Source organism: Mustela lutreola, chromosome 15, assembly GCF_030435805.1.
Source record: "Mustela lutreola isolate mMusLut2 chromosome 15, mMusLut2.pri, whole genome shotgun sequence".
Lineage (NCBI taxonomy): Eukaryota > Metazoa > Chordata > Mammalia > Carnivora > Mustelidae > Mustela > Mustela lutreola.
The window spans coordinates 6,384,188-6,404,730 of NC_081304.1; the positions used below are offsets into that span (position 1 = coordinate 6,384,188).

General features: G+C 46.2%; 2 protein-coding genes across 4 annotated transcripts; both read left to right on the forward strand.

The window, feature by feature from the left end:
- Positions 1-1,320: 1,320 nt before the first annotated feature.
- LOC131816505 (CMRF35-like molecule 1) lies at positions 1,321-6,801 on the forward strand. 2 transcript variants are annotated; one of them, XM_059149314.1, is made up of 3 exons: positions 1,321-1,461; positions 4,431-4,760; positions 6,278-6,801. In XM_059149314.1, the coding sequence occupies exons 1-3, from the start codon at positions 1,422-1,424 to the stop codon at positions 6,454-6,456; spliced, it is 549 nt and encodes a 182-aa protein (XP_059005297.1). In that variant the 5' UTR covers positions 1,321-1,421; the 3' UTR covers positions 6,457-6,801. The 2 variants fall into 2 exon arrangements, with proteins under 2 accessions (XP_059005297.1, XP_059005298.1); XM_059149315.1 differs by having other exon boundaries at positions 1,332-1,461; positions 4,593-4,760.
- A 6,685-nt stretch (positions 6,802-13,486) lies between these two features.
- Positions 13,487-20,145, forward strand: LOC131816504 (CMRF35-like molecule 1). 2 transcript variants are annotated; one of them, XM_059149313.1, is made up of 4 exons: positions 13,487-13,735; positions 14,311-14,662; positions 17,507-17,839; positions 19,621-20,145. In XM_059149313.1, the coding sequence occupies exons 2-4, from the start codon at positions 14,653-14,655 to the stop codon at positions 19,797-19,799; spliced, it is 522 nt and encodes a 173-aa protein (XP_059005296.1). In that variant the 5' UTR covers positions 13,487-13,735; positions 14,311-14,652; the 3' UTR covers positions 19,800-20,145. The 2 variants fall into 2 exon arrangements, with proteins under 2 accessions (XP_059005296.1, XP_059005295.1); XM_059149312.1 differs by lacking the exon at positions 14,311-14,662 and having other exon boundaries at positions 13,488-13,735.
- The last annotated feature ends 398 nt before the right edge of the window (positions 20,146-20,543 follow it).

Below are 20,543 nucleotides of genomic sequence, written 5' to 3' on the forward strand. Positions count from 1 at the left end.
AACCAGCACCTAGATCAAGAAACAAACACTCCTATCTCCCAGGAGGTTCTTTAACTTTATGAAATATTTGGGGAATCCAAGGCAGCTAGAGGGGGTGCTGGAGGTCACCTTCGGTCTTCTTCATTCTGGAATTTAGAAGATCCCTCTGCCTAGTCCCATGAAAACAATGCTTATAGTTCAAGGAGGGATGGAAGCTCAAAGAATTTGGTACATCCTGACACACGTTTTCACATGCTGTGTTGTCCCCACATACTCAGAGCCCTGATCAGCTAAGTTCTGGCTCATTCTCCATTATAGTCAGACAACCAACAACGATCTGTCCTTGAGGCATGTTTGGGATATAAAAGAGAAGGACCAAACCAGACCAGACCAAACCAGCACATGACCACAGAGTGCGGAGGGTTTTGAAAACATCAGCAAGCAGAAAGCAAAAAGGAACTTTTGAAAAGAAAATATAATTCCTAAACTAAACATTTCATTCAAAGATAGGAAGAGACAGTAAAAACACAAAACCAAACTAAACCCTCCGAAGAGGTAGAACTACCTCACAAATGTGGAAAACATAAAGGAAGAAAGGAGACAGAAGAATTGTCACAGAGAGGTTAGGAAAAGGGGACAGAGGACAGAGGGAGGAGAGGACATGGGAAGGATGAAGAGACCCTTGTGGGGAAATCCTTTGGGAGGGCATTAGCATAAGCAGTGTGGGGCTGGGAAGAGGTCCTAGTCCACAGTTAGGGGAAATATGCCAGCAGGTGGTAGAGGAAGCGTCTAGGGCAGAATGAGGCTGATGGGAAAAGGCTTCACTTCGCTTTCCTTAAAATCTCCCCATGGCACCTCTCTCAGAGGTAATCAGGACCTTGGGGGGAAGCCTAAGAAGAAGGGGTCTGTGGGTCAGGCTCAGGGCTGGACCAGGGCCCAGGGCCCAGGGAGAGAGGGGTGGTCTGGGATGTACCCAGGTGGGCTGCCCAGAAAGAGACTAAAAATGGGGCTGTGTGTCCAGCAAGGCTGGGTGTAAGCCCTGAGCACTGCGTTCTTCCCCACGTGCAAACCCAACATGTCTCCATCACTTTCTTGGACCCACACTCTGAGGGTCAGGTGTCTGGGCCCTGTTGCACTGTGTGCCCTAGTTGCTGGCAGCGGGCTACGTAGCTCCTCACGCATCCTGCTAAATGGCGTTCTGGGCAGTGGGACACTTGGCTTCCCCAAATCATTGAGACAAATCATGTCACCATAGACTCCTAAAGGAGGAGACTGTGTTTCTCCTAATTAAATAAATTAGGAAGGAACTGCATAAAAAATTAGGGAAGTAGAGGGGAACGATTAAGAGAAATAGAAGGCATTTTGCCTCTGAGCTCAGTTCCAGTCCCTGGAGGGCAGCGGGCATCAGCTGAGCAGCAGGTAGACAACCCAGGCAGCAGGATATGTGGCTGCTCTTGGTTCTCTTCCTTCCCGTCGTCCAAGGTGAGTGGGCTGGCTGCTTCAGGACATCGCACTTGCAGAGCTGGGCAGGAAACAGACCAGGTCTGTCCTGGGGGGAAATGGCAGGGACTTTAACTCATCCAGAACTTTTCTTGTTAAAAAAATTAAAATAAAATTTTTCCTGATAAGTTCTAAGTTAGGTGTTGGGGAAAGAAAGTAAAAATAAGTAATATGGTATTTGTTTTTAGGGTACTGTTTGCCGTCTCTGGCAGACAGACGGATAGACAGATGCTAGATGCTGGATGGATGGATGGGTAGATAAGAGACAGACTTAAACGTGCACAAATATATACATCATACATGATGCCCCTATGTTGAGAGCACTGGTCTCATCCTGAGATCCTCATCATGACCTCCTCTAGCCCTAACGCCCTCCCAAAGCCCCAGCTTCACATACCATCAATTCCTAAGGCACTTAGAAGGATCTTAGAAGCTCAGGCTCCAGCTGAGACCCACTCAGTCAAGGTGGGGTTCAGACATCTGGATCATTTAAAAGCCTGTGCAGTGATCGTGACTTGTAGCTTGAGTTGAGACCTTCTTTTCTAAAGAACTTGGGGTAGACGGAGGAGGACCAGCAGAAAAGCAGGGTGTGACAGGCTCTCTGAAGACTTGTTCAGTCCCGCACGTCAGGCTTCCCGAGTCTCTGCTCTGGATGACAATGACCAGATGGTTGTCTAGTGTCATAAGCACAATCTCTGAGACTTACTGAGTGTTGTAACCAGGAGGGAAGACCAGAGGTTAGAAGGTGTCTATTTCTGGGCTGGATGTGAGTCAAATCCTTGGAGGCAGTTTCCTGAGGCTGAGAGAAGACAGGAGCTAGTAAGGCAGCACCATCTGACTCCCCAACTCTGTTCCTTCTCCTCCTCCAGAATCACATAGCTTGGGGCAGGAGGCAGGCAGTGTCTCTTCTGGGAAGGAGGACATCATGGGAAATAAAATGACCCCATTGACTCATCCATTGGCTTCTTCATGATATGTGTAAAAGGAAAACACTCTGAGGGAGAGATAACACATGTACAAGACTTATTGGGAAAACTTGCATGTTATTATTTTCTGGGCTTGGAAGTTCATAAAAGAGTTACAAATGCATATGAGTCTTAAGAGCCAAATACCAGAGACCGAAGGGCTTGAACTAGAGAAATTTCTTTTCTCACAGTTTGAAGGCTGGAGAGTCCAAGATCAAGGTGCAGGCTGATTTCAGTTCATGATGAAAGTTCTCTTTCAGGTTTTCAGGCAGCCACCTTCTCACGGGGACCCCCACCTTGTGTTCAGGGAAGGAGAGACAGAGAGAGTGAGAAACAGAGACAGAGACACAGAGAAAGAAAGACAGAGAGGCTCTTGGGTGTTTTTTCTCATGAGAGCACTGGTCTCATCCTGAGATCTCCATCATGACCTCCTCTAGCCCTGATGCCCTCCCAAAGCCCCAGCTTCACATACCATCCCATTAGAGCTTGGGACTTCAACACAGGAATTGTGGGGCAACAGAAACATCCAATCCTCGACAACATAGGGGCAGAATTGATCAAGGGGCAGAGAGCGTAAGCTCCTCTGTTGATGTTGATATCACTACCGCCCCTCCTAAGCCCTCTTCTGCATCCCTGGGCAAAACCTGGGAATCACCTTCTCTCCAGTCACCTTCCTTGTGTGGGCTGGAGTTTGTCCCTGGAAGCACCTGCCGAGATTTGGAAGGTGAGAGAGCCCCCTTACTGTCTGCAGGCAGCTGAAGTGTGAAGTGAGAAATCTATAGACAGAACGTAGGTTAGTGGTCATCAAAGGCTTCAGGGAAGAGAGAATGGAGAACAACAAGGGGCACAGGGTTTCTTGGCACAACTTTGTGAATACCCTAAGAACCACTGGGGTCTACACTTCAAATTCATGAGAAGTGCATTAGATCTGAGTCTGTACCGTCAACAAAAGTAAGTTCTTGGCCTTTGACACACTTTAGTTCTTTTTAGAAAGGAAGAAAATTGTCTCTGTCTTTAACTCAGCAAACTGGAAAAAGAGCCCAAGTGGTAATCTGGAGGAAAGAAGAGGAATAAAATTATCCACACGAGAAATTAATGATTTAGGAAATAAAAACAGTAACACAAATTCATCTCAAAACTGGTTTAATGTGTAAAAATGTGCAGGAAGAGTAGAAGCAGAAGGACGATATCCTGCAGCAGGTGTAATCCACAAAAATCACACAGCACCTGTGGTCAGAGCATGTAATTGAAACGGATATGAGTATGTTAATTATAAAGGATACATTCTAAATGGAGGACTTTCGGCTAACACATACTTCATGGAATAGACAAACTCTCTGGGAAAAAAGAACCAAAACTTTAGAAGAGTTTCAAGAATTATCAAAGCACTTGAATAGTCATTATTTAGGGGAAAACAATTTCCAGTCATCAAAGTATTTGTCTCAGTCAAGAATTTGCCAGAGAGTTTTGTAGCTATTTGTTAGGATTCTAAAGATACAGAAATTCCTTTGCTCTGTTTCTGTGCTGGTCACCAGTATTTTCAAGTTGAGAGGTTTCACACAAAATCCAGATTCCTGGCTACTCTAGAAAAATGAAAAGTCTGAAACCACAGAGCCCACATCTCGCACGAGGACAATGGGCCGAAGTGGACTTGGGCCATGCCTTCACTTGGGTCATTTGCTTCCAGATGACATTGACCACAGGGAGGGGGAGGGGTGGGTTATCAAAAGCTGTCATTGCTCCGTGGGGACATTCTTGTTTCTCTGAGGGGTAGAGTTGTGCTCTTAGGTGATTTCTGTGGTGGCTTTGATGAGTGGAGTTTTGAAGGACAAAGGTCTGTCTTGTGGAAGGTGTATTCCCTCTTTGACTGTCACTCAACTTATCAGACACTTGGGTTTCTTGGGGCTACTTGTGATGCAGGAGGTTGTGGCTTTGCCCTCAGTGGGTAGGGTGTGGTGTGACAAGCACACTGGCTTGTCTTTCCAGGCTCTGCCCTAAGAGCAGTGTCCAGTGCAGTGAGTGGCCCACTGCAGGGCTCACTGACCGTGCAGTGTCGCTATGAACCCGGGTGGGAGACCTACCATAAGTGGTGGTGTCAAGGAGCCAAGTGGAGTGACTGCCATATCCTCGTTCAAACCGACGGATCAGAGCAGGAAGTGAAGGGTGACCGAGTGTCCATCAAGGATAACTGGAAATCACGCACATTCACCGTGACCATGGAGGACCTCAGGTGGAACAGTGCAGACACTTACTGGTGTGGGATCGAGAAGTCTGGAACGGACCTTGGGGTCGATGTTAAAGTGACCATTGACCCAGGTAAGAGTGTGCATGTATGTGTCTTCAGGACCTGCTCTGTGATGCTCCCTGAGGTTCCTCTCCAGTGACTTATGTCACTTGGAGTGAACTGTCACACAAAGTGGTTGAGTCCTGAATTCTTCTAGGACCCCAAAGTACCCCTTGAGTTGGGAGGGAGAGGGATTCTCTTTGATGCTCTCATGGCTCCTGCCACCTCCTCCAGGACGGGATCAGCCTTTCTGAGAAGGTGTTTCTCTGCACAGCCCGGTGCCTGAGTCTCTTGTCCATGGCGGTGGGAGTGATGGTCCCAGTTTCAGTCCTTGGGCCAAAGGGACCTTTTTCCCCAGGACCCAGAGACCCCGATTCTTGTCAATGCTTTCCTGGACCTCTGGTGCCCCTGGGTCCCTGCTCATTCTGGAGTTTGGGGCCAGATGTCCTAATGGCTATTCCCACTCCCTGTTCCATATTCTGGTCTCAGAGGGAAGAGGCCCAGCACAGTCGGGGTGCTGTGGTTGAGTCCTAAGGTCTGGAAAGGCCTTCCTAGTCAAAGGACTATTTAAAATCTATCAAAGACTTTTGTCTGCATCTGTGAGATGCTCACGTGATTTTTCTCCTTGACTCTATTAATGTGGCATATTATACATACTGGTTTTCTCTCATTCAAACAACTTTGCATTCTTGGGATAAACCCAACTTGGCAATGGTGTATTATCTTGCTTAAGTCTCTGGATTCAGTGTGCTGGTTTTGTATTGTGAACTTTGAGATTTACATTGGAGACTGATTTTGTTGTCTCTAACTTTTCTTTTCTGCAGTGCCCTTGTCAGATTTTGTCATCAAGGGCATGCTGGTCTCATTAAATGGATTTGGGACTGCCTCTTCCTTTCGTATGTCCTGGAATTTTTTGTTTAGGACAGACACTGTTACTTCCTTCAATATTTAGCAGATACCCAACAGGAAGCTCTTACGTTCTGGAAGTTTCTTTTGGAGATGTTTCATTCATTCATTCATTCACTCATTCATTCACTTATTTATTTTAAGTAAGCCCCAAACCCAAGGTGGGACTTGAACTCCGACCTCGAGATTAAGAGTCACTCGCTCTGCCCACTGAGTCAGCCAGGGGCTCCTTGGAGAGGTTTTTAATAACGGATTGGATTCTTCGAAATAGCTACAATAGGATTCAGGTTTTCTATTTCCTTTTGTGAATATCTTTTAGGATATCAAATTATTTTTGCTAGAAATTGGTTTACTCCTCCTAAAATTTCAAATTTATTGGCCTACAGTTGTTTAGATATCCTTTTATTATCCTGTCCCCTTATTGCCTTTCCTTCTTTTTACTAGGCCCAGGATATTGTGTGATTTTGATTATTGATTATTGATTATTCAGACCTTTCCTTTCATCACAAATATCCTGAGAGGGGTTTGCTTCGTTGAAAAGCCCATTGTTGGGTTTTTGATCTTCTCTATTTTATATTTGCTCTCTAATTCATTACCTTTTTCTTTTCTTCATCGTTTCCTTTCTTCTACTTCCATCTGCAAGTGACCGTGCAGTGTCACTACAGCCCGGCTTGGGAGACCTTCGTGAAGTCATGGTGTCCGGACACGGATTTGAATAGCTGCCGCATCCTTGTTCAAACCACCGGACCTGAGCTGAGGAAGAACCAGCTGTCCATTGATCAGAAGAAGCGCACATTCTCCATGACCATTTGGGGCGAGTGAAACAAGTTTTGAGAACAATCAGCTGTGTTCTGAAGAGTTGCTGCCCAGGCATTTTATAGTAGGGCAACCCTGCTCACTCCGGAAATCCAGAGCTTAGATAAGGCTCTCTAGAACTCCTCCATAAGTTCCTGTTTTGCTTTTCTTGAGTCACATTTCGAAATAACCACTTGGAGTTGAGCCCAGGAAAAATCAGTGACCTGTGTCCCAACCATGGTGTAAGTAAGAGGACCTGCCACCCTGCTCTGGGGCTCTTGCTCCCTCATGGTTCGGGATGGAGGACCGCCCTTCCCAGGTTCACTGGGCGCCTCTCCCCTATAGTTGTAAGCAATAAACGTTGTGACTCTCCTTCCTTTGTGTGGCTGTATTAAAACTGTGCCTTCCATTAAATGACCCTGGGTGTTTTATGTCCCCAAAGTGGGAGGCTGGCTGTGGAGGGAGCTCCCTGCACACCCATGTGGGTGGTGTTTGCCTCCCATTCAGCAGGTCATTCAGCTTATTCTGAATTCAGTACAGCAGCTCTGTCTTCTAGACACACCGTGGAGGAACTCAGGCATTGGATGCAGACACCTAGAGATCAGTCCAGAGAGATCTCTGTAAATCTTGTAGGGAAAGGGAAGTGAAGACAGGGACATGAGGCCAGAGATTAAATAGGGAGACACAACAAATGAATAAAGAAAAAACAGAGAGAGGGAGAGAGAGAGAGACAGAACCAGAAACCAGACTCTTACCTCAATGAAGAAGTGAATGCTTGCCAGAGGGGAGGTGGGTGGAGGCCGTGTGGGGCAGAGGAAGGGCATGAAGAGTCCACTTCCTGTGGTGAGACTGAGTGACGCTTCATCAAAATCAAAAGCTTCTGCACAGCAAAGGAAACAGTCAAGAAAACAAAGAGGCAACCCACGGAATGGGAGAAGATACTTGCAAATGACACTACAGACAAAAGATTGATATCCAGGATCTATAAAGAACTCCTCAAACTCAACACACACAAAACAGATAATCATATAAAAAAATGGGCAGAAGATATGAACAGACACCTCTCCAATGAAGACATACAAATGGTTATCAGACACACGAAAAAATGTTCATCATCACTAGTCATTAGGGAGATTCAAAATAAAACCACATTGAGATATCACCTTACACCTGTTAGAATGACCAAAATTAGCAAGACAGGAAATAACATGTGTTGGAGGGGATGTGGAGCAAGGGGAACCCTCTTCCACTGTTGGTGGGAATGCAAGTTGGTGCAGCCACTTTGGAGAACAGTGTGGAGATTCCTCAAGAAATTAAAAATAGAACTTCCCTATGACCCTGCAATTGCACTCCTGGGTATTTATCCCAAAGATACAGATGTAGCAAAAAGAAGGGCCATCTGTACCCCAATGTTTATAGCAGCAATGGCCACGGTCGCCAAACTGTGGAAAGAACTAAAATGCCCTTCAATGGACGAATTGATAAGGAAAACGTGGTCCATATACACTATGGAGTATTATGCCTTCATCACAAAGGACGAATACCCAACTTTTGTAGCAGCATGGACGGGACTGGAAGAGATTATGCTGAGTGAAGTAAGTCAAGCAGAGAGAGTCAATTATCATACGGTTTCACTTATTTGTGGAGCATAACAAATATCATGGAGGACATGGGAAGATAGAGAGGAGAAGGGAGTTGGGGGAAACTGGAAGGAGAGGTGAACCATGAGAGACTATGGACTCTGAAAAACAATCTGAGGGGTTTGAAGCGGCGGGGTGTGGGAGCTTGGGGGAACCAGGTGGTGGGTATTAGAGAGGGCACGGATTGCATGGAGCACTGGGTGTGGTGCAAAAACAAGGAATACTGTTATGCTGAAAATTTAAAAAAAAATAGTGAAAAAAAGAAGTAAAACAAAACATAAACAAAACAAAACAAAAAGCTACTGTAATGTCAGTGAAAAACTCAATGAAACTAAAAGAAACAAGGAAGAGAGGAAGGGAAATTTACACTGCTTGGGAAGCCTTATTTTTGTCTTAAAGTTGAACTTCTTCTATCTTGTCAAGGGAGTCCTTAAGGCTAGCAATGATACTAATAGGACAACTGAGAGCCCTTTAGAAAATATACAGTTTTTCAAGATGTTGTTTGGTAGTTTAAAGGATCCATCATCTGGCCATTGATGAGGGGGATCGCTTATTAGCAACAAGCCAATAAGGCTTTTAGGGACTGGGCCCAGGAAACAAGAGGTGTCCAGAGAGGGCATACGGAATGCAGCCTCCATGATCCAGAAGCTTCCTCCCCTTTACTCCTTACTTCCTCCCCTTCTCCTTCCTTACTAAAAAAGCAAAGCCCTTCAGTGCACAGGCAGTGAGGGTGTATAGTGGCAATGGTGTCTTCAGCCCCCCATGAAAATGTGAGATGTCTCCACTCACAGACCTCTCACCTGTGACAACCCCTAGGTGCTTCTGGAATGAGACTTTCCAGCACCAACAAGCACTGAGGGTCGAGACCACAAAGGTTCTCATGGTTCTGACACCTCTTATGACAGACACCTTGAAAAGTGGCACAACCTGACAGAGAGAAAGAGACTTGGATGCCCAGAGTGTTCCACTGGCCTCCAAAGTATACCCCAGTGAGTGCATCCTCTGAATGGTGGAGACCAAAGAGAATATCCTCAGAGGTCATAAAGCCAATCTCTTAGTACATAGAGGAAAACCAAAGGAAACATCTACCAGGTTTCTCTAAACCTTTGTTGTCTTGGAGCCAAAATAACACCAAGGAAGAATGTGCCATGGGGTTGGGGGACAATGGGTTCATACAGTGTACCTTGTTGCTTGGAGGTTCTTGAAGCTGGGGGGTGACTAGTGTCCGTGTGTCCCATTCCATGACCATCTCATCCTATCATGGGAAGCTTCTTGGGTGGTGAATGATCTGATACGTTTTAAGTGATCTACTTGTGTCCCCTAATTTTGCAACATTGGCTTCCAAGATGTCCCTTACCAACAGATGACAAACTACATACATGACATAGACCAAGGAAAACAGAGACCATGTCTGGGATGAAATGTTTCAGTAACCAAAGAGTACTCAACCAAATTGAGCCAAAGGGTCACTAAGCCCAAGGAACTAGTTCCACAACTTGCTGATCTAAACTGAGAGGGAGACAAAGGACCCTGATCTCTCTCGTTCTGCCAGTCTGTGCAGATAGAGATTCCAGGAGTCTGACATGGCGAGAAATCTTACCTTCTGCTATCTCTCTGCCAGATATCCCAAGAACTTCCCAGCTGCAGCAGTGTCGGGGGGTGAGCGGTGTCCCACTAGTTAAAGTATTCTGCTGATTGCACCAAGTGTCAGTGAGCAAAAATGTCCCATCGCATTCTTGGGTAGTCTGAGTTCCTGTCCCATTCAAAGTCCTTCTAGCTGGACCTGGAATCAAATCGTCATGAGACAGATCAACAGGAGAAAATAAAATTTAATAGCGTAAGTGTGGGTAATCCACACAGATAAGGCAGTCAGGCATAATGGGGCACATATGTCATTCTGAATTAAAGGAAGGGGTAGGGAGTTGGGGCTTCAAAGGGAAGAAATTTACTCACAGGAAGAGGAAAACTGGTACATGTTTGGTAAACAAATGTTTGCCCTGCCATGTAGTTGGGTTGCTCAGATAAAATTTATCCCTGGGAATAACCCTTATTCTGCAAAGACTCTGCCAATGAGATTCCTCTATGAAGTTAAGTGAGGGGCATACGTTTCTCTGGAGCCTACAGTGTCTTGATGACCTTTAGCTCCGAATAATCTTCATAAAAAATGGGGCACCTGGGTGGCTCAGTGGTTTAAGCCACTGCCTTTGGCTCAGGTCATGATCTCAGGGTCCTGGGATCAAGCCCCGCATTGGGCTCTCCTGCTCAGCAGGGAGCCTGCTTCCTCCTCTCTCTCTCTGCCTGCCTCTCTGCCTACTTGTGATCTCTCTCTGTCAAATAAATAAATAAAATCTTTAAAAAAAGTTGCCCCATGTTCTTTGGGGGGCGGGTACTGCCTTCAGGCCCTAGACCTCTGTGTTCATGTGTGACAGCTGAGCCTTCTCCTGTGTGGGGGTCTCAGTGAATCCTGGGCCTTAAATTTATGAAGAACTTATGAAGCCAGGAATTTATGAAGGGGTGGGGGCAGGAACTCTGGTCCTCCCCCTCAAAATTTTCCCTCCCACTCTGTCTTTCTCAAGTTTTACCAAGGGTTTCAATAAACTGCACCCATTTAAAGTGCACAGTTTGAAACGCGTTTCTTTCTTTCTTTCTTTCTTTCTTTTTTTTTTTTTTTTTTTTTTTACTACTTCTCAAACTTTACATATGGTCAAATTTGGGGTGGTGTTCAGTTCTATGTGTTTCACACACACATCATTTCAGGAAACCACCACCACATACACAGCAATGCTAGCCCCTCGCCAGAATGGCCTTTAACGAAGACTTTCGTTTCTCTAATGGCAGGCAGTCCAGCCGGTGAGGTTAGGACTTCAGGTGCTGATGTGGCTTCTGTGGACTGTGGTTCCCACGTGCTCTGGTTCAGCTTTCTGGAGCCCTGCAGGTGCTCCCCAAATGTGCCTCACGTGCGCCCTCCAGTGGCCAGTCTGTGGCCGGGGATGGTCTTCCCCAAGCTTTTAAAGTGGGGTATTCCTTCCAGGGCCTGATCAGGTGTGCACAGCTGGGGCGCAAGCCTGGGAAGTCGAGGGTCCCTTTCTTCTCCATTCCCCCCCTCCCCCACCACCATCCTTGCTAGCTGTCAGAGCCTCCATCTCCTCCCTTTCTAGTCGTTTGGCTGGGAAGCTTAGCAAGCTCAGGCTTTTCTCTCCCCAGTTGGCTGCGTACTTCCTGCTACTGGGGTTTCTTCCAGAGCCAAGCGGAGGGAAGGCCAAAGAGAGAGAAGAGGCAGTGTATTGTTCCCGCCCACGGTTCTGGGACCCTTAGCTGTTCTGGGCAGCCAGGTCTCTCCACCTTCCACTTTCCAACTATCGGCCCCCAGCGGCTGCAGGTGGAATTGCAGCTTCTGTCCTGATGCTTGCTGGGGACCAGGTGGGAGGGGAAAAAAACATAAACCCCAAGAACACTCCCGGAATATGACCCCTCTTCCCTAGGGCTTATTTTCTCTGCTCATCCTGGGCTCTTAGGGTTCCTGCTGAGTGTGCATTTTCAGGCTGTGAGCCGCAGGGTTCATGCTCAGGCAGGAGGTTAGAGAAGAAAGCATAACCAAAAAACTCACACCTGGATTGGTCCTATTCTTGGTCTGGCTTCCTTCCCCAATCTCCTGCTAGGGTTCATTTATCAGAATGCTCAGGTAGGTGGTCCAGTCCACATAATATGTCTGGATTCTTAGCTGGAGTCGGGGGGAGAGGTCTGTGGCATCCGATGACGTCATCTCTCCCGATCTGGAGTCCCGTAGCATAGATTCGCAAGAGCTAAGATGGAAAGGGTCAATGCCAACAAAACAGGAATGGGTAATTATGCTACAGCCACATAATGGAATACCGAGGCTGCTATTTAAAGGATTAAGTAGGCACAGGCTTGGAGAGATTTCATGGTAAAATTTAAAACTTTTTCGTTGGAGTATAAAATATACACAGAAAGTGCAGACTTCAGGAGTGGACAACTCAATACATTTGCACAAAAAACCCCAACACCCATGCAACGAGCACTTAGATCAAGAAAGAAACACTCCCATCCCCCAGGAGGTTCTTTAACTTCATAAAATACATGGGGAAACCAAGGCAGCTAGAGAGGATGCTGGGGGCCACCTTCAGTCCTTGTCATTCTGGAGTTTAGAAGATCCCTCTGCCCGCTCGTGTGAGAGCATAGCCTGTAGTTCAAGAAGAGATGGAAGCTCAAAGGATTTGGAACACTACGACACCCATGCTTCGCATGCTGTGTTGCCCCCACATACTCAGAGCCCTGATCAGCTATGCTCTGGCTCATTCTCCATTACAGTCAGACAACCAACAACTATCAGTCTTTGAGGCATGTTTGGGATATAAAAGAGAAGGACCAAACCAGATTAGACCAAACCAGCACATGACCACAGAGTGAGGAGAGTTTTGAAAACTACAGCAAGCAGAGAACAAAAAAGAAGCTTTTGAAATGAAAATATAATTCCTAGGGTGCCTGGGTGGCTCAGTCTGTTGGGCGTCTGCCTTCGGCTCAGGTCATGATCCCAGAGTCCTGGGATACAGTCCCACATCAGGCTTTTGACTCAGTGGGGAGTCTGTTTCTCCCTCTTACTCTCCCTTTCCCTCTTAAATAAATAAATAAAATATTTAAAAAAAACCACAATTCCTCAACTAAACATTTCATCCAAAGATTGGAAGAGACACTGAAAACACAAAACTAAACAAAATCCTCCTAAGATACAACCAAGCTCAAAAATGTTGAAAACATAAAAGAAAAAAGAATACAAAAGAATTGTCTCAGAGAGGAGAGTGAAAGGGGACAGAGAACAGAGGATATGTGAGGACACGTGAAGGAAGAGGGGAGCCTTGTGGGAAAGCCCCTTAGGGGGCATTAGCATAAGCAGTTTGGGGCTGGGAAGTGACCCCATTCCACAGTCAGGGGAAATACACCAAAAGATGGCAGAGGAAGCTTCTAGGCCACAATGAGGCTGATGGGAAGAGGCTACTTCTCCTTCCTTAAAATCTCCCCATGACCCCTCTGTCTCAGAGGGACTCTGAACCACGGTGGGAAGCCTGAGAAGGAGAGACCCAAGGGTCATGCTCAGGGCTGGACCAGAGGCCAGGGAAAGAGGGGTCGTCTGGGAGGCACTGAGGTGGGTTACCCAGAAGGAAGATTAGGATGGGGCTGTGTGTCCAGCAAGACTGGGTGTGGGTCCTGAACACTGCATTGGGTTTCCCCACGTACAAACCCAATGTGTCTCCATCCCTTCCTTGGACCCACACTCTGAGGCTCCGTTGCATGTGTCATCTGGTTTGCCGTCTGCGGACTTCCCCGTTCCTCACACATACTGGCAAGTGGCACCCTAACCACACTTCGCTTTCCCAAATCATTGAGAAAAACCGTGTTAACCATAGGGTCCCAAAGGATGGCACTGCTTTCCTCCTAATTAAACAAATTAGAAAGTAACTGAATAAAAAATTATGGGAAGTAAAGGAGAGGAACTATAAAAGAACAATTTTGAGAAATAGAAGGCAGTTTGCTTCTGAGCTCAGTTCCAGTCCCTGGAGGGCAGCGGGCATCAGCTGAGCATCAGGAAGAAAACCCAGGCAGACAGGACATGTGGCGGCTCCTGGTTCTGTTCCTTCCCATCATCCAAGGTGAGTGAGTGGTGTGGGGGATCCAGGCCAGACCACCTGCAGGGCTGGGGTAGGGCACAGACAGTGTCTTTCACAGGGGAAATGGCAGGACCTTTCACTCAGATACTTACTTCTTTTAAAAAAAACCTTCAGAGTTTTTGCTACTGGACAGGTACTAAGTAAGGTGTTGGGGAAACAAAAGTAAATAACACAGTGTCTGTTTTTTAGGGCACGGTTTGCCAGTTCTGGCAGATAGTTAGCTAGATAGGTGATGGATGGCTGGATGGCTGGAGGGAGGGAAGGAGGGATAGACAGAGAGATGATAAAACCATACGCACACATATCTACGCACATATATAAATGCATGAATTCCAAAGGAGCTTTGAAGGAGCTCATAAGCTCAGTCTCCAGCTGAGATCCACTCAGTCAAAGTGGGGTTCAGACATCTGGATCACTTAAAAGCTTGCACAGTGACCTTGACTTGTAGTTAGAGCTAAGACCCTCTCTTCGGAAGAGCTCAGAGTAGAGGGAGGAAGACCAGCAGAAAAGTAGGGTGTGACAGGTCCTCTGAAGACTTGTTCAATCCTGCACATCAGGCCGCCTGAGTCTCTGCTCTGGATGACAAGGACCAGACCGATGTCCAGCGTCATTAGCACAACCACTGAGACTTACTGAGTGGTGTCACCGGGAGGGAAGACCAGAGATAAGAAGTTTCCTGTTTCTGGGCTGGATGGCAAATCTTTGGAGGGCAGCTGGTTCTTGATGCTTGGAGAAGACAAGAGCTAGTAAGACAGGACAATTTCGCTGCCCCAGCTCTGTTGCTTCTCATCCTCCAGAACCATGGCTGCTGGGGCAGGAGGCAGACAGTGTCCCTTCTGGGAAGGAGGACATCATGGAAAATAAAAAGACCCCATTGACTCACCTACTGACTTCATCCTATGTGCAGAGGTAAAGCAATTTGAATGAGAGATTTGCACGCAGAATCTTTATTGGGAAAGCGTTCGTGTTACTATATTCTTTTTTTTTTTTTTTTTGCAATTTGTTAAAAAATTTTAGAGGCAGAGAAAGAGAGAAATAGAGAAAGGGTGAGTGGGAGGAGGGGCAGAGGGGGAGATCTCAAACGGATTCCACGCTGAGTATGAAACCCGACATGAGGTTTGACCTCAGGACTCCGAAAATATGACCTGGGTCAAAAATCCAGAGTTGGCTGCAGAACCGACTGAGCCACTCAGGTGCCTTGTATGCTACTATTTTCTTAATTTGGAAGTTCATAAAAGAGTTACAAATGCGTATGAGTCATAAGAGCAAAGAGCAAAAATACCAGAGACTGAGGGGCTTGAACTAGAGAAATTTCTTTTCTCAGAGTTTGAAGGCTAGAGAGTCCAAGATCAAGGTGCAGGCTGATTTCAGTTCGTGATGAAAGTTCTCTTTCTGGTTTTCAGGCAGCCACCTTCTCACGGGGACCCCCACCTTGTGTTCAGGGAGGAGAGACAGAGAGAGTGAGAAACAGAGACAGAGACACAGAGAAAGAAAGACAGAGAGGCTCTCTGGTGTCTTTTCTCATGAGAGAACTGATCCCACCCTGAGATCCCCATCATGACCTCTTCTAGCCCTGATGCCCTCCCAAAGCCCCAGCTTCACATACCATCCCATTAGAGCTTGGGACTTCAACACAGGAATCGTGGGGCAACAGAAACATCCAGTCCTCGACAATATAGGAGCAGAATTGATCAAGGGGCAGAGAGCGTAAGCTCCTCTGTTGATGTTGATATCACTACCGTCCCTCCTAAGCCCTCTTCTGCATCCCTGGGCAAAACCTGGGAATCACCTTCTCTCCAGTCACCTTCCTTGTGTGGGCTGGAGTTTGTCCCTGGAAGCACCTGCCGAGATTTGGAAGGCGGGAGAGCAGCCTTACTGTCTGCGGGCAGCTGAAGTGTGCATGGGGAGAGGAGAGATTCAGGGTGGCTTCCTGTCTCGCTCTTGGGAACCCTTACTCTATTGGTGGAGGCTGAAGACAATGGGTGGGAGTTTCCCAGAGAATTTTCAGAATCACAGCAGCTTCTTATGGGCTCTTGAGAAAACCCATCCTGGAACTTCTGCTGTGAACACAGTGTCAGCATGAATCAATACAGACACTAGTACATAACTGCTCATAGCAACATTATTCACTGAGGCAAGAAGTCAAAACAACTCACATATCATCCGCTGATGAATGGATAAGATAAACGTGCCCTTCCCTCCCGTAGACTGGGCCTTAGCACACATTCTACTAAGTGACTGAAGCCAGAGAAGAAGGTAAGATCATAGGATTCTGTTCGTAGGCAGTGTCCAGAAGAGAGAACTCAATAGACAGAATGTAGATGAGTGGTCATCAAAGGCTTCAGGGAAGAGGAAAGCGGGGAGCGACAAGGGGTACAGGCTTTCTGCGGCGACCGAATGTTCTGGGATTAGAGGTGATGTTGGCACAACTCTGTGAATATCCTAAAAACCACTGAGGTATACACTTCAAATTCATGAGAAGGGCATTAGATCTGAGTCTCTACCGTCAACAAAAGTAAGTTCTTGGCTTTTCACACACTTTAATTCATTTTAGAAAGGAAGAAAATGACCTCTGTCTTTCACGTAACCAGTTGGAAAAAGAGCCCATGTGGAAATCTGGAGTAAAGAAAAGGAATGAAATTATCCATAGGAGAAATTAATAACTTAGGAAATAAAACAAGCTAATTTCAAAATGTGTAAAAAATTAATGTGTAAAAAATGTGGGAGGAGAGTAGAAACGAAGAGGAGGACATCCTGCGGCAGGTGTAATACACCAAAACCACACAGCACCTATGGTCAGAACATGGAATTAAAACATATGTGAACATTTTCATTATAAAGGATACTTTCTAATTGCAGGACTTTATGCTCATACATAATGCAGGACATTCTGGAAAAAAAACCAAAATAAAACAATAGAACAGATCAGGAACCCTCAAAGAACTTGAATAGTCAATATTCCGCGGAAAACAATTTCCAGAAACCAAAGAATTTGTCCCAATAATGAATTTTCCAGTTTCGATAATTTCTTAGGAGTCTAAAGACACAGGAATTCCTTTGTTCACTTTGATCTCAGCACGTGAAACGATAGAAATCTTCTAGATTAATTGTGCGAAAGGAACATCACTGATATCGGACCTCAGCAGACAGCACAGATAACTCCAGAAAAGAACCTTCTTTAGGACTATAGAGCTGGAGCTGAGGACTGAAAGCTAGGGTGAGCTAGCAGGCAAGGTTTCTGTAGTCAGTCTCTCCTGAGAAATTAATAACTTAGGGTAAAAAAAGTTTTCTAATGAAACCAGTATTTTCAAGTTGAGAGGTTTCACACAAAATCCAGATTCCTGGCTACTCTAGAAAAACGACAAGGTCTGAAACCACAGAGCCCACATCTCGCATGAGGACAATGGGCTGAAGTGGACTGGGGCCATGTGTTTGCTTGGGTCATTTGCTTCCAGATGACATTGACCACAGGGAGGGGGAGGGGTGGGTTATCGAAAGCTGTCATTGCTCCGTGGGGACATTCTTGTTTCTCTGAGGGGTAGAGTTGTGCTCTTAGGTGATTTCTGCAGTGGCTTTGACCCAGTGGAGTTTTGAAGGACAAAGGTCTGTCTTGTGGAAGGTGTATTCCCTCTTTGACTGTCACTCAACTCATCAGGCACTTGGGTTTCTTGGGGCTACTTGTGATGCAGGAGGTTGTGGCTTTGCCCTCAGTGGGTAGGGTGTGGTGTGACAAGCACTGGTTTGTGTTTCCAGGCTCATCTGCCCTCACAGCAGTGTCCAGTGCAGTGAGTGGCCCACTGCGGGGTTCACTGACTGTGCAGTGTCGCTATGGACATGGGTGGGAGACCTACTATAAGTGGTGGTGTCAAGGAGCCAAGTGGAGTGACTGCCATATCCTCGTTCAAACTGACGGATCAGAGCGGCAAGTGAAGCGTGACCGAGTGTCCATCAAGGACGATTGGGAATCACGCACATTCACCGTGACCATGGAGGACCTCAGGTGGAACAGTGCAGACATTTACTGGTGTGGGATTGCGAGAGCTGGAACTGATCTTGGGGTCACAGTTAAAGTGACCATTGACCCAGGTAAGAGTGTGTGTGTGTGTGTGTGTGTGTGTGTATGTATGTGTCTTCAGGACCTGCTCTGTGATGCTCCCTGAGGTTTCTCTCCAGTGACTTATGTCACTTGGAGTGAACTGTCACACAAAGTGGTTGAGTCCTGAATTCTTCTAGGACCCCAAAGCACCCCTTGGTTTGGGAGGGAGAGGGCTTCTCTTTGATGCTCTCATAGCTCCTGCCACCTCCTCCAGGACGGGATCCAGCCTCTCTGGGCAGGTGTTTCTCTGTGCATCCCAGTGCCTGAGTCTTTTGTCCATGGAGATGCAAGTGATGGTCCCAGTTTCAGTCCTTGGGCCAAAGGGACCTTTTTCCCCAGGACCCAGAGACCCCGATTCTTGTCAATGCTTTCCTGGACCTCTGGTGCCCCTGGGTCCCTGCTCATTCTGGAGTTTGGGGCCAGATGTCCTAATGGCTATTCCCACTCCCTGTTCCATATTCTGGTCTCAGAGGGAAGAGGCCCAGCACAGTCGGGGTGCTGTGGTTGAGTCCTAAGGTCTAGAAAGGCCTTCCTAGTCAAAGGACTATTTAAAATCTATCAAAGACTTTTGTCTGCATCTGTGAAATGATCACGTGATTTTTCTCCTTGACTCTATTAATGTGGCATATTATACATACTGGTTTTCTCTTATTCAAACAATTTCACATTCTTTGGATAAATCCAACTTAGTGATGAACTATTTTCTTGCTTTTATATCCCAGGATTCAGCTTGCTGATTTTTTTTTGATGTAGAGTTTGACGTTTATGTTTATGGGTGATTTTTGCCTATAAGATTTCTTTTTTGTACTGCCCTTGTCAGATTTTGTCATCAAGAGTGTGCTAGTCTCATTCAGAGGATTTAGGACTGCATCTTCTTCTCCTATGTCCTGGAAATTTTTGTTTAGGACAAACATTCTTTCTTCCTTAAATGATTAGAAGGTATCTCTCTTGAAGCTCTATGGGCCTGGAGCTAGCTAGTTTGTTTGTTTGTTTGTTTCTTTCTTTCTCTCTTCTTTCGTTTTTTAAAAGATTTTATTTATTTATTTGACAGAGAGAGATCACAAGTAGGCAGAGAGACAGTCAGAAAGAGAGAGAGAGGAGGAAGCAGGCTCCCTGCCGAGCAATGAGCCAGATGCTGGGCTCAATCCTAGGACCCTGGGAATGTGATCTGAGCCGAAGGCAGAGGCTTTAACCCACTGAACCACCCAGGTGCCCTAGGCCTGGAGTTTCTTTTGGAGATGTTTTATTTCATTCATTCATTCATTTTAAGTAATCTGCACACCCAAGGTGGGGCTTGAACTCCCAACCTCGAGATTAAGAGTCACTCGCTCTGCCCACTGAGTCAGCCAGGGGCTCCTTGGAGAGGTTTTTAATAATTGATTTGATTCTTTGAAATAGCTGATGGAGGATTCAGGTTTTCTGTTTCTTTTTGTGAATATCTTTTAGGATATCACATTATTTTTGCTAGAAATTTGTTTATTCTCCCTAAAGCTTCAAATTTATTGGCCTACAGTTGTTTAGATATCCTTTTATTATCCTGTCCCCTTATTGCCTTTCCTTCTTTTTACTAGGCCCGGGATATTGTGTGATGTACCTGTTTTGATTATTGATTATTCAGACCTTTCCTTTCATCACAAATATCCTGAGAGGGGTTGGCTTCATCGAAAAGCCCATTGTTGGATTTTTGATCTTCTCTATTTTATATTTGAGCTCTAATTCATTACCTTTTTCTTTTCTTCATCGTTTCTTTTCTTCTACTTCCATCTGCAAGTGACCGTGCAGTGTCACTACAGCCCGGCTTGGGAGACCTTCGTGAAGTCATGGTGTCCGGACAGGGATTTGAATAGCTGCCGCATCCTTGTTCAAACCACCGGACCCGAGCTGAGGAAGAACCAGCTGTCCATTGATCAGAAGAAGCGCACATTCTCCATGACCATTTGGGGCGAGTGAAACAAGTTTTGAAAACAATCCGCTGTTGTTCTGATGAGTTGCTGCCCAGGCATTTTATAGTAGGGCAACCCTGCTCACTCCGGAAATCTAGAGCTTAGATAAGGCTCTCTAGAACTCCTCCATAAGTTCCTGCTTTACTTTTCTTGAGTCACATTTCGAAATAACCACTTGGAGTTGAGCCCAGGAAAAATCAGTGACCTCTGTCCTGACCATGGTGTAAGTAAGAGGACCTGCCACCCTGCTCTGGGGCTCTTGCTCCCTCATGGTCTGGGATGGAGGACCGCCCTTCCTAGGCTCACTGGGCGCCTCTCCCCTACGGCTGTAAGCAATAAACATTGTGACTCTCCTTCCTTTGTGTGGCTGTATTAAAACTGTGCCTTCCATTAACACGACCCTGTTTTATGTCCCCAAAATGGGAGGCTGGCTGTGGAGGGAGCTCCCTGCACACCCATGTGGGTGGTGTTTGCCTCCCATTCAGCAGGTCGTTCAGCTTATTCTTAATACAGTACACCAGCTCCGTCTTCTACACACACCGTGGAGGAACTCAGTCATTGGATGCAGACACGTCCCGGTGTGGGATTAGGAGACCAAAGCTGACTGTGTGTCCAAGTGAACCTGACCGTTGACCCAGGGAAACATTCTTCTTTCGTGCACCACTTGCCGTCTCCTTGGCAAGAGGGAGCTAGTGAAATACTGAGCAGATGCGAACTTTTATATTTATTTGTGGATTTTTTTAAAAGATTT

Excerpts from the sequence above, each read along its gene's own strand:
- LOC131816505 (XM_059149314.1), top strand. The coding sequence starts at position 1,422 with ATGTGGCTGCTCTTGGTTCTCTTCCTTCCCGTCGTCCAAG. Across the intron at positions 1,462-4,430 it reads CTTCCTTCCCGTCGTCCAAG|GCTCTGCCCTAAGAGCAGTG; the intron begins GTGAGTGGGCTG and ends TTGTCTTTCCAG. Across the intron at positions 4,761-6,277 it reads TAAAGTGACCATTGACCCAG|TGACCGTGCAGTGTCACTAC; the intron begins GTAAGAGTGTGC and ends TCCATCTGCAAG.
- LOC131816504 (XM_059149312.1), top strand. The coding sequence starts at position 13,696 with ATGTGGCGGCTCCTGGTTCTGTTCCTTCCCATCATCCAAG. Across the intron at positions 13,736-17,506 it reads GTTCCTTCCCATCATCCAAG|GCTCATCTGCCCTCACAGCA; the intron begins GTGAGTGAGTGG and ends TTGTGTTTCCAG. Across the intron at positions 17,840-19,620 it reads TAAAGTGACCATTGACCCAG|TGACCGTGCAGTGTCACTAC; the intron begins GTAAGAGTGTGT and ends TCCATCTGCAAG.